General features: G+C 47.5%; 1 protein-coding gene across 2 annotated transcripts in view; it reads right to left on the bottom strand.

Moving 5' to 3' along the window:
- Positions 1-13,476, bottom strand: part of LOC144125140 (sodium/potassium/calcium exchanger 5-like) — a 49,120-nt gene that overhangs the window by 16,254 nt on the left and 19,390 nt on the right. The window contains exons 2-4 of one of the 2 annotated variants that reach the window (XM_077658257.1): positions 12,356-12,548; positions 6,237-6,530; positions 2,032-2,115 (exon numbers count right to left, since the gene is read on the bottom strand). In XM_077658257.1, the coding sequence (XP_077514383.1) occupies positions 2,032-2,115; positions 6,237-6,530; positions 12,356-12,536 (559 nt within the window). In that variant the 5' untranslated portion in view covers positions 12,537-12,548. The remainder of the gene's footprint in view (positions 1-2,031; positions 2,116-6,236; positions 6,531-12,355; positions 12,549-13,476) is intronic. The other variant, XM_077658258.1, reaches the window with a different exon arrangement.

Genomic DNA, 13,476 nt, shown 5'->3' with positions numbered 1-13,476 from the left:
GGGGTGCCGATGAGTTATAATGCTTCCGCCGTTTAAACTGCGTCTTAATCTCCAAGTTATAATAATTAACCCATATTTTCATCATCCGCGATTAGTTTGGTGGAAAAGCTTCCTGCCACATGGTTCAAAGTTCATGTCCAGGTGGCACCGATTCTCATCTTAAGGAGGGAAACACAAAAAGAGAACCCAAAGCTCTGAGAAGTTTTGTTTTCTGGAAGATCCTGATCGTTCTTTTGCAACGACAGCTATTATCGCCTGACCACACTCTCCCCTGACATCTCGAGGTCGTCAGCCACATGAAATGGCGTCATCACGTCGCAACGTTACATGGCAAAATGTCATCAACCACGAGATCAATAAATGATATGGAGGATGGTGCGAAAGGGTCATGAGCGATGACCATAACGTATTGGTCACTACGAGGCCCATTAATGCTCAGTGGGTCATATCACACATAATCCCCTTACACAAGCATTGTGATCAAAACAGTTACGACGTTGCCGACAGAGAGAAATCACTGGAAGATTGCAAAGATAGTGGCAACTGTGGTTGTAATCTGCCTTTTTTTATTTGAAAATTACAATTACAGCAAATGTGAAGAGTAGATGTAATCCCATCGCACAACCTGAAATTCTTGACAACTGACTCTGAAATTCGTGCCCCTTGATCTCTTTCTTTCTTATCTTTCTTACCAGTGATCTCACATTATGGGCATTCTACTATACTACTCGCTTCCATTGACGCCCGGCTACGTTTCAACTTTCCATGTCAGGCCTTCTTAATACCATATGGTGAAAATTCTCACGCACATATCATCGTCAAATTAAAAAAAATGGCTGTAGTTTAGCTCTGGTTAAACTTGGAGTGACGCGATAGCTACAGCTGGCCGAGTGGAACTCGCTCAGTTGAATTGCAGTCAGTCTTTCGACGCTCCGTATCGCTGGGCGTTCCTTCTTCATCTTCATCCCACTTGACACGGCGCATGCGCACAGCTGTTGCAGCTCGGTTTCTCCGGCGCGCCGAACGACCAACCACGTGACGAACCACGTGATCAGCCACGGCGCCGCGCCGCTGCGGTTGATCCGCACCACGTGACCAACCACGTGACAGCGTGGCGGCGCCGCCACTTTGTGGCTGCGCCGCCCACAGCCACACAGATGAGGCGCCCACAGCCATGACCGTAGCACCGCAACGTCCGACGTGATGTAGCTATCGCTACAAAACATTCCTGTTGCTCTTCAAAAGCACGCACATACTGACGGCTGTGCATTCTCGCGCTTCATTGAAACACCTTCACATTGAAAAGCAATCAAGGTTGTCAGCTGAGGTAGAACTGATTTGGTTTGGTTTAGTGGGGTTTAACGTCCCAAAGCGACTCTGGCTATGAGAGACGCCGTAGTGAAGGGCTCCGGAAATTTCGACCACCTGGGATTCTTTCACGTGCACTGACATCGCACAGTACACGGGCCTCTAGAATTTTGCCTCCATCGAAATTCTGCCGCCGCGGCCGGGATCGAACCCGCGTCTTTCGGGCCAGCAGCCGAGCGCCATAACCACTCAGCCACCGCGGCGGGATTGAGGTAGAACTGTACTGTGTAGCATACACGAATATATGTTTTCCTTAGTTAAATTTCGTCTGTCCGCATTTACTGATAGCTGACAAGAAACAATCATGATTGAATAACCGTCCTACATGCAAAAAAATTCTAGGAAACCAATAAAGTAACGATGAGCGACAAAAAAGGATAAAGAGAAATTGTGACCTACAAACTGTTCACAGTTTCCAACCACACCAGGATTTCACCTTCACTAAATACCTTTACTTATGATTATTCGTTCTAGTCAACAAGAATATAAGCTGCAATTTAATTGTTACAGAATACATCTACCCTTCACATTTGCTGTAATTGTAATTTTCAAATAAAAAAGGCAGATTACTGCCACAGTTGCCACTATCTTTGCAATCTTACAGTGATTTTTCTCTCTCGGCAGCGTCGTGACTGTTTTGATCACAATAAATCTCATGCTTACCAATGATGGCTGAGTACAACTCGGGAGACGAAGTACCCACTGCCATGACCGTAGCACCAGCGACGTCCGACGATATCTTCAGCGCTGTGGTTTGAAATAGGGAAGTAACAGTGAGGCACGAACAGTAAAACCTAACAAAATAAGTCCTGCAGTACCTCTACAGCCCACAAGAGAAACTCCTTCGACATACTACTCGCCTTTCTGTCCATCCGTCCGTCCGCTGTGAGCTTTGCCCAGCAAAATGCATAACGCCATCATCAGTCTGACTACGCCTACTGCAGGAAAAAGGCCTCTCTCATGCCTACCCCTGTCCTTTGCCAGCAGCGCCCACCCTATGCCTGCAAACTTCCTAATTTCATCTGCCCACCTAACCTTCTGCTGGCCCCTGCTACGCTTGCCTTCTCTTGGAATCCACTCCGTTACCCTTAAGGGCCGGCGGTTGTCTTGCCTTCGCAGTACATGACCTGCCCAATCCCATTTCTTCCTCTTGATTTCGACTAGGATGTCATTCAGCGTTTGTTCCCTCAGCCAGTCTGCCCTCTTCTTGCTAAAAGGTACACCAGCTAACTTCAACTATTCGGCGTGCGTCTTCAATGCCTTTTCTCAATGCTAGCTTATGCCGTCTGGTAGCACCTGCTGCACTTTAGGCAGTTTCTTCCTTGCCAACATTCAGTGCCATGCTGGGACCTGAATACACATCAGGTCCCAATTCCTCAGCCACGTTTATCACTCGGAGGTGTCCGCGGCGAGTGGAACTTGTCACAATACGCTCAAACTGATCCTACAACCGTGCATTGTCTTAATATACGGTTGCAGTGAACTGCTTCTACAGCCGGGTATTCTCCTAATGCACGGTTGGAAATTCAGATTGCACCCGACAGCAGTCGAACAATACATTAATAAAAAAAAGAAACACTTTATTTCAACTGTATGTCGCCTCCAACGACGTGTCAAACGTGCCTGCATTCCAAACGCTCTCAAAAGCATTGTTGCATCTTGACGCCATTCTTTGTGATGTCTGTTTACGCTTACTGAGCCTTACGCAAGCTATAGCAGCAAATGATACTGCACACAACCTGTTTCGGCTACTTTTGTGCATGTAAAGTTTTGCGCGGTTGTTGCAGAAACGCTTGCCGCGTCATTCCGACCTCTCGTCACGCGCTGCACCATCGGCACACAGAAAAAAAGCAGCGACAGCAGCGTCCTGTATCCTGCAAAGTTTGCGTCATTACATGACGGTTCGGTGACGCATCGAGAAGAGCCGCTCGACTCACACAGCGTCGGGGCAATAGTCGCCGGTTGGAGCGGAAAGTAGGCACGCGTACCGCTCAGTCCACGGTCCAGGGTCGCGAAGAAAATAAATTCGCATAGAGAAATTATCTTTGCACTTTTTTTCTTTCATTCACTTGCTGGTGCCTAAATGCGTTTCAGAACAAATCCCATACTTGAAGTGTCATTTTCTGGACCATGTCGCCTCCAAAACGGAGAGGCTTCTAAAATACCTCCTGACATACCTTAACGCCTTCTTTGTCATGTTTAACCCGGCGGATCCACTAAAGACGGGTGAAGAGAGATTTAATTTCGAGACCAGTGGCACTAAGGAGCGGTGGCCGGTACAGTCGTCAGCAATATAAGAGAGAACGAGGTGTGAGCATTCATTTGTTGCTCACTCCATAATTATGAGTGAACAGTTTTTTTTTATATTTTCCAACTATTTTTTTCTCTTGGCGTATAATGCCCAAAAGCCACTCTCAAATTTCAAAAAGAAAAAATGTAACCAGAAAAAATTCTCAATTTTTGGAAAAACGTTTGTTCGTTCTCATATTCCTCAGGCCTGTAAAGTTACGCACAAAATGTCACCTCAAATGTTCGAAGGTCGTCATCAAGAACGCTTGGAAATGGTTGTATGGCAGGACAGCACCGAGAAAACTGGTGCCTAAGCAGCGTAATGCTTTTCGAGGTGTGAGCTGCGCTGCTTATGGACACTGGCAGAGTTGTACGGACGGGGGTTGCTCCTTGCCGCAGTGTGTGTACAGCTTCTGACCGTGCCAGCTTCGAGCTGCGACAACTAAAGTGTGCAGTGCGCAATAAAGGATCGGAGCTATGGCGCATGCGCAGAATCTGTGGGAGATGAGTCTGCGCGTCGATAACACTCGGGGGTTTGCTATAGGCTCTCTAACGACACTCAAAACCTGACGTTCTCAGCAAAGTGTACGTAGCAATATGTACGCAGCGGTGTGTACTCTCACCAAAGTGTACACGACACACGTTGCCTCCGCTGCGAAAGCCGAAATCTCCGAGGGAAGAAAAACTGCCACAAGGCAGCCAACGTGTTGCGATGTTACCTCGACATCCTTAAATCCTGTTTTCTAGCTGTCTCGGTGTTGATAAATTATTTCAATTCTATCAGTCCTGCACACACAAAAATAGAAATTGACACGCAGCACTTCCCAGAGTGAATGCGGTAACGAGCAAGACTGCTGTGCCATAAAACTGTGCGTTTTATGAACAGCATACTTTACGCCAATTTTTTTTTTTTAAGTAATTGACATGGTATACAGGAGCTTAACGTCCTGAAGCAGCACAGGCTATTAGAGACTGTGTAGTTGAAGGATCCGTTCTGATTAGACACCTGAGGTTCTTAAACGTGAGTTTGAACTCGTGATCTTGAGATCAGCAGCCGAACGCCAAAGCCACTAAGGCGTCATCGCGGTTGAAAAAAAAAATATGTTTGAAAATGAGAACATATGAGAAATACAAAAAGTTACAATAGATCGCAGCACTTGCTTTGTGCTCCTCGTTGCTTCGATTCATGCTGCAGTCTAGTTTACACACTGAGTAGAAATTCCAACTACAGAATCTGGATGTAAGTGCTCTTATAACTTTGAAAAGATGTTTTCACATTTGCAATTTTTAGAATTGATCGATAGTCAGTTATATTGTTGGCCAGGATATCCCCACGGACGGACGTCTGAGATCAGTCTACTTACAAATTATGGGGCATTATTTAACCAAATTCGAGGTTCGAGCTGAGCGGTTGCGCGCAAGAGCAATAAACCCGTTACTTCGCAGGAGGGGAGCAAGCACGTCAATCATTTGCGATTTTAAGAGTGTTAGCTCTTACTCATCACGTTTCGAGATTTCGTGGGGTCTGCCACCACCCTGAGATCACAGCGTCATCTGTGGCAGCAACTGCTCATCACATTTCGAGATTTCGTGGGGTCTGCTACCTATGGATGGTTGGATGGATACGGCTAAACCCTTTAAGTCGGGCGGTGGCACAAGCCACCTAGCCATGACATGAAATTTTACTCTTGTATTGATTTTAGCCCCCAATCAGATAACCTTCGCTTGGTTATTTCTACCCGCTTAAAATATACGTTCCCTTCACTGTCCTTAAACCTCAATGCCTTGGACAAATCAGCCGCGCTGCTTTCCACTGTAGGGTGAAGCCCTTTACAGAAAAAGTATCAAGTGTTCAGCCGTTTCCTCCTCCTCTCCGCTCGCAACGCACAACGTGTCTATCTCCTGGTACTGACTCTATATGTCTTATAGTCCGCAAAACTCCCGTCCTGGCCACAAACAACAAAGAGCTTCCCCTACAATTATCATAGATATTTTCTTTGGCAATTTCCTGCTTAAAAATTCGCCCTGAGATCACAGCGCCATCTGTGGCAGCAACTAGAAAACAGCACATTTCCCATTGATACCTGTAGCGCCATCTACAATAGCATTGTAGAAACAACTACCTGCCACACGCCAATGATGACGTCACGGTTCAATATAATGGATAGAGGTGGAACTATGCGAGTATGACGTCAGGGGACGAAATGCCAGCATAGTTTCGGTTTCTCAAATCTAAGATGGTGGCCATTAAAATTGGTTGTGACCTCCCATCCCTTTCCCCCACACTATACATTCGCCAGTTCATGTATGAACGCCACCTGAGCGGAGGTCACTGCGTTCCACCTGTATTGATGCAGTCAAAGCCAAACAAGCTTCCATCCTGCCCTGAGAGCAAAGCACATTTTCAACGAACAGATCCGCTCGCTTTCAACAACCAACTAGTAGAACCGCGTGAACTTTCACGGCACACTCATTGCAATGCCGACAAACGTCATGGCCCAATCACGGCACCAAATTACGGCACCGTCACGACCTCCTCCTCGTCACCTTCGAGAATGACGTGAAAGAAAGGCACTCGCCGTCGGAGAGCAGCTCCAGGCAGGGCACGAAATACTCGTCGCACACGATGGCCAGCATGCAGCAGAGGTAGGCGAGCGCCACGAAGTGCACGGCCAGCCAGCCCCGCTGCCTCTGCTCGGCCGTGAACGGGTCCCGCGGGAACTCGTCGATGGAGGGGGGAACGCAGAGGCGCGCCGCGGAGTCCGGCAAACGCTGCCGCAGCCATGACGAGGCGTTCTGGACATCGTCTTCAGGCGCAGGGAAGTAGAAGGCACCCGCGACTGTCTCATTTGGAGCGGGACCCAAGGTGGTGCCTGTGGGGAGCAAGCGCAAAAAACGAGGAAAATGTTAAGAGCGGTGGTGGTGGTGAAAAGCATTTATTCTATATAATGTAGGTCAAATGTTTATGGGAATCCCCCAGGGTGGAGCAAATTTGTAATAAGAGAGTAATTACTTATTGGAATTCATCCCAACGAAGCCTTACGGCTACAAAGGAAAGCTATACAGCTGTCTCAGAAACTTCGTAGTTAAAGAAAAATTCTTCCCGGTCCGGGGTTCGAACCCAGGACCACCGCTAATATATATATATATATATATATATATATATATATATATATATATATATATATATATATATATATATATATATATATATATATATATATATATATATATATATATATATATGTATATATATATATATATATATATATATATATATATATATATATATATGTATATATATATATATATATATATATATATATATATATATATATATATATATATATATATATATATATATATATATATATATATATATATATATTAAGGAAACCAACAGTCACCGAAAACCCAGGTGCATAGGGGAATTTTTTCTATTTTTTTTAATTTCTTGTGCCAATCAATTGCCTTTAAAGAAAATTATTTATAAACCAGCAGAAAAAACAACCATGCCGCCGGTGGGATCCGAACCCACGACCTCCGAATATCGCGTCCGGTGCCCTTACCAACTGAGCTACGGCGACGGCTGTCCAATCTGCTGCTTTCGTAGGTATTTATGTTTTTTGCGTGTAAGCGAACCTTGAGAGTGTACACCAGCGCCACCCTCGTCCATAGCGGTGGACGTAGCACGTCTTGTAATACCGCAAGTGTGACGTAGAACGTCATCTAATGGCGAGAGCAGAAACTGTGCGAGAGCCCTCTTATGCTACCTATGGCATCAAGACTGCCAGAACCGAGACCCCCGTTAAGCTATTAGCAGACAAACAAATGAAATGAGGGGCTCGTTTGAGAAACATATTAAGGAAACCAACAGTCACCGAGAACCCAGGTGCATAGGGGATTTTTTTCTATTTTTGTTTTAATTTCTATGCACCCCTATGCACCTGGGTTTTCGGTGACTGTTGGTTTCCTTAATGTTTGTCAAACGAGCCCCTCATTTCATATATATATATATATATATATATATATATATATATATATATATATATATATATATATATATATATATATATATATATATATATATATATATATATAGAGAGAGAGAGAGAGAGAGAGAGAGAGAGAGAGAGAGAGAGAGAGAGACAGGTGTTCGGGGGCTTCCCCTAGTGGGAAGCCTCCTTGCATACTAGGTGGAGTCCCTAGTCTCCGGGCCCGCTGGGCCTGGAGGTCCGAGCAGCCGAGCAGGGCCGCCTCCCAGTCGAGTGAGTGAGTGAGTGAGTGAGTGAGTGAGTGAGTGAGTGAGTGAGTGAGTGAGTGAGTGAGTGAGTGAGTGAGTGAGTGAGTGAGTGAGTGAGTGAGTGAGTGAGTGAGTGAGTGAGTGAGTGAGTGAGTGAGTGAGTGAGTGAGTGAGTGAGTGAGTGAGTGAGTGAGTGAGTGAGTGAGTGAGTGAGTGAGTGAGTGAGTGAGTGAGTGAGTGAGTGAGTGAGTGAGTGAGTGAGTGAGTGAGTGAGTGAGTGAGTGAGTGAGTGAGTGTAATGGTCTCCAAAGCAAGAAAAATGTGGTATGGTTTTATCGTAGTTGAACCGAGTAGACGTGCGTAAGCAAGGGACCTTGTGGGTGACCTTCCGAGGTCAGCCTCAAGGTCACACTTCCCTTGGCTACAGCTAGCGCGACGCTCTTCCGAACTTGCCCGAGCTTCCTCCCATTGGCTGCAGCTTTCGCGACGCTCTTCCTAACCCGAGCTTAATCGAGTTACTCTGAGGCTTCACCGAATATTTTTGGTTATAACCATGTTAAGTAGCGCTTTCACACTAGAACGTCAGTCTGACTATGGCCAAGCTTGTTGGTGTTCATTGTGTCAAACAAGAAACTTTTTTTTGTGTGTGACAAGATGGAACTGCCTCATTTGTCCACAATACAGACATTTCACTGCGAGACATGTTACAAATGGTACACCTTCTCCAAGAAACTACTCCGCGGAAACTGTTCGCTTGCACGAGGGCAGCAAGTTCAATTTATATGCAAACCTCTGAACTTGAGCGATTCTCAGCGACCTATATTCATTCGCTCACTGCTGGAACTTGTCGTGCGCGAAATAAACTTTATTCTAATCCTGACTCCTTAAACCTGAATCCCATGCCCGCTGCTATGCCTCGGTGCCGAGAAGAGGCAGTCCTTCTCTTTATGCGCAGTGACCGAAAGTGCAATTACAGGAAACGCGTGTACAGCCCCGAGATATTCTGACAAGACAAGGCAACATTTCATGTGCTTTCTTCACGCCGCTCTCCGCAGTGATAGGCTGCAATCATTTGCTCCGAAAAGCATGGACACGTGTTGTGCTGCCGGAAGGTGGTCGATGGACGCCCTTCAGTTCCTCAAAGAGTGCCGCACAAGACGGCACTCAAAATGCGCATACATAACCTGCAGAGAATGACTTCCTTTCGCCGTTTTCGCCTCATTCGTCCACTTTAAGCAGCTAATCAGATTCTAAGCATTGTGATAAGTCCTATTATTAGCCTCCCTGTCGGCCTGCCTTGATCACCCAAGCACTCACCTGCTTTATCTGTTCGTTCCCTCAATCACTCTCTCCTCTTGTTGCTGCTTCTTTCCTTTACATCTTTTTTTTTTTTTGCTCTTGAGCGCTCAAAAGTAGTACTTGCGCTGTATCTTCGGGCTTAAAAGCGGGAACAAAGCTTTCAGCTCTAAACTCAGGAGGAACGCGCCTTTGAAATTTCGTGACCTTCTAAAACAAATGACTAGGAGAATTGTGTGCCCTGCACCGTACACAACAAATATCACACCCTCTTTTTTAAGGTCTATTGTTGGGTCTCTATGAAAACTTATAAAAAAATAATCTGTCAAAAACGGTGCTGAGAACGAATTTGTAATTGATAACGGTACGGGTAAGCGATACCTAATAATCAACTCTATTTAACCAACCCGTGGAGGTGAGTAACTGTCGTGTTCGCCTGCAGAGCCCCCGCTAGCGGGATCGATTCTGGCCGCGGCGGCCACATTTCGATGGAGGCGAAATGCAATAACGTCCGTGTACTGTGCAATGTTAGCGAACGTTAAAGAGCCCCCAAGTGGTAGAAATTCATCTGGAGTAATCCACTACGGTATCCCTCATAGACAATGTGCAGTTTCAGGGCATTAAACACCACCTCTCATATATCAGCCACTCGCTGACTTGCTCTGAGTTTGTTTTCCTTCTGCACAGGCAAGAACCAGCAGCAAGGAACTGTGTACACCATCTTAACAAGACGCGGCTCCTTTTACAGTGGAACCTCGTTATACCGAAACGGTTTATAAATAAATAATGGATGCAACGAATGAATGACGATTGCCCTTGGAAGCTCGATCAATAAAGGCTATAACGAAGCTACGGCTATAACATCGCAAAATATTGCGCATGCGCGCAGCATGCCGCTCCATCCAGCCACTGCCGGATGTTTTCATGAGAATCGCTTTAACGCGTTCGCCCATGAAGGAAGGAAATAATTATGGAGAGGCCGTTACGTCACTTTTTTCTGAAATCGGAATGTGGGCTCCGCCTCGCCAGTTGGCTCGTCGTTTCAGCGCGCTTGCGCATGCGCCGTCAAGACGAGCAGATGATCTCACGCCGCGCCGGGCCGCCGCAGCTGACAGACAGTTGATGGAGGCGACGCCGCGGCGCTACCACGCCCTAGTACGACCTGTCCCTTCTAAGATGGACGCTCATACTCACGACGGTCGCCGTACAGCCCGAGCACGGGCTCTGGTACACAAGTACGGCCCCAAACACGACGTCTTCTACGTGGATACTATCGGCCCTGACCCTCGGGGGTGGTTCACAGCTGTAATTGTGCACAAAGGCAGGTGGACGGTTTCAGCTTTAGAGCAGCTCACCCCACTCACGCAGAGGAGATGGCTATTGCATTGACCATCTCCCATTCTGCTTCCCAACACATCCTCACCGACTCCCGCGGAGCGTGCCGAAGCTACGAAGCCGGTCGCATAGCACCCCTAGCAGCATATTTCTTGCGTTGGTGCATTCGAACTACGGAACCCACCCCTAAACACATCATCTAGTCACCAGGGCATCAGGGTCTTCGAGGGAATGACGCCGCACACGCGGCTGCCCGAACTCTCATCTCCCGGGTACATCATACCGACTCTGATGCCTCGGATGCGGGACAACCCTTATTCCACTTTTGTTAAATTCTGCAATATTATCAGCATGAACATCAACGCTACCCATTCCCGGCAAAAGGGCTTGGGAAAACAGACGAACGCGTGCTCCTCCGACTTTTTACGAATACTCTTGTATGCCCGGCTATAATGAAACATTTCGACCCTATGGTCACTGGGCGGCGCTCGCACTCTGGGGAGGTGGATGACACCTACCACATGGTGTGGGCCTGCCAGCAGAACACAGCCCTTTCCACAAGCCCCCACCCTACCCGAGAAGACTGGGAGGCGGCCCTGCTTGGCTGCTCGGACCTCCAGGCCCAGTGGGCCTTGGTCCAGAGGGCCCGGACGGCGGCTTCTACTAATGGGGTCCCGGAACAGGGACTCCACCTAGTATGTAAGGAGGCTTCCCACTAAGAGAAGGCCCCGAACGCCTCTCTGTATATACCTATATCGAATAAATGCTTTCCACCACCACCACTGGCGCGATGAGCCAAAGGGTCGCAGTAGTCCTCGCGAAAACACGTGACTTCTGGTATAATTTTTCCCGTATCTAGTTTGCTAAGTGAGGGCCTCTCCAAGCCTTTCCTCCCCCATGCGTTTGGAGGTGTCTTTTTAGACTGCACGCACGAGCTGATGACGACAAAGATAGTGCGCGATGCAAAGTACGGGCTATGTACTACACGAAGCGGTCACGTGATCGCGGACAAACTGGATTCAACGTCGTCGCCACCTCTCGGCGTGGAGCCGAGGCAACTTCGTTTTAACAGCTAGCACTGTGAAAACAAGGCGGGCAATCGTGTTGAGTCGAATGCCTATGCCAGCAGCAATAAGATTACATGCCAACCGGGGGAAAAAGGGGGATATGTGCACAAGACGCAATTGCTGGGCACAGCATTACAAGTGCTTCGCATTGCCGGCGACGACATGTAGCTTTTAGCGCGGTAATAGGGATGACGGAATATTAGGGAAAGCCTCGGAGTCGAATGCAGCGAGACACTAGCGAGACATTAAATATTCTTGCGGAAGGCGATTCCTCTAGCGGAGGGCCCTTCATAGTTCATATATTTTATTACATTGATAAGATGCGTATCATAGTCCCGTTAGAGGTGCTTTTTTTTCATCGCCATCATCATCAGCCTGACTACGCCCACTGCGGGTCAAAGGCCTCTCCAATGTCTCTCCAATTAGCCCTGTCCTTTGCCAGCTGCGGCCACCGTATCCCGGCAAACTTTTTAATCTCCTCCGCCCACCTAACTTTCTTCCGCCCCCTGCTACGCTTGCCTTCTCTTGGAATCGACTCCGTTACCCTTAAGAAACAGCGGTTATCTTGACTTCGCAGTATATGCCCTGCCCAAGCCCATTTCCTTCTCTTGATTTCGACTAGGATGTCATTAACCCGCGTTTGTTCCCTCACCCACTCTGCCCGCTTCCGGTCTCTTAGCGTTACTCCTACCATTTTTTATTTCCATAGCTCGCTGCGTTGAAGACGAGATCGTAGCGGTTGCACACGTGCCCATACCTTTGTACAATGGGCGGTCGATGTCGAACACAGCTGTCGCCGAGTGGTTTTGAAGACTCTTTGCTGACGCATGCCCGGAGAGGACTAGAAGGGCCGTCGTCAGGAACCGCAGCGACCATAGTCGGCCGTGAAGGACTTCGTCGGCCCAAAACGCGCTCCCAAAGCGCGGCCCATGGCCCATAGCACGTTCGTCCTGCAGTCATGAAATAGAAACGAAAACTTTTTCTCGTGATTTCATGGCGACAATTATTTACTCTCACTTTCCGGCACCTCTGCCATCCGTACTGCCGTTTGTAAGGTAGGCAGGTTTCCCAAATATGTCCACTTCTCATCAAAAACAGTTGTACACACTGTGAGCACTTTAACCATTCAATGTTCGTAAAAGTGTCCTGCGGCTACAGCCTTGACGGTTACCACAATGCTTCAATATGAAAAGCCACTGCGCAACAACACTGAAGGATTCTACCGGTCTCAAAACTGTATTGACCTCTTTGCAAGAGCTACGTACCGACATTAAGAAGAGCAAAATTTGCTGAGAAAGGGACAAAGTTCTGCTCTGAATGTCAATGAAAGCGAATCGGTTTGATGTCAAGGCTCCGAAAATCGTGCCAGAAACGGTGTCGCTCCTTTGGGTGGCTGCCTGGCATCCCAGACAGGGCCGCCTGTTGGCGGGTGCCCCCCTCATAGAGCTTTTCCTTCCAGCCGTCACTTGATCTACGTACGCTTTATCTGCGCTGCACCTGCCAAGATATACGTCTTTTTCAAGTGCCTCTCAAGAAGAAAGGCCAAGGTTTATGACCGCGTTTATGCCTAGCTGTCCGTGCCTGTTGCCGGTTTGCCTGCCTTGCGCTCCAGAGAAATAAGTGCACAGGTTTAAAAAATAAACGCGTTGCCGTTGGACACACTGATTACCTTAGTGTGCAAGAGATAACAAACATTGCAAAAAGCGTGAGGTCATTGGCCTCAGTGCAGTTAACTGCCGTAGGAAGTGACTCGCCGGAGACACCTTGGTGTATAATGAAACTAATATCGCATTTGCTCTCCTAATGTGGGGCGTTTGTTTACATTCCATTACGGTCAGCACGTTTTCTAAGAAGACGCTTCGTGAATATCCCTCGTTT

Source organism: Amblyomma americanum, chromosome 3 (assembly GCF_052857255.1).
Source record: "Amblyomma americanum isolate KBUSLIRL-KWMA chromosome 3, ASM5285725v1, whole genome shotgun sequence".
Classification (NCBI taxonomy): Eukaryota; Metazoa; Arthropoda; class Arachnida; order Ixodida; family Ixodidae; genus Amblyomma; species Amblyomma americanum.
The sequence above is the reverse complement of the archived record's forward strand: the minus strand, read 5'-3'. Positions and strand labels throughout refer to the sequence as shown.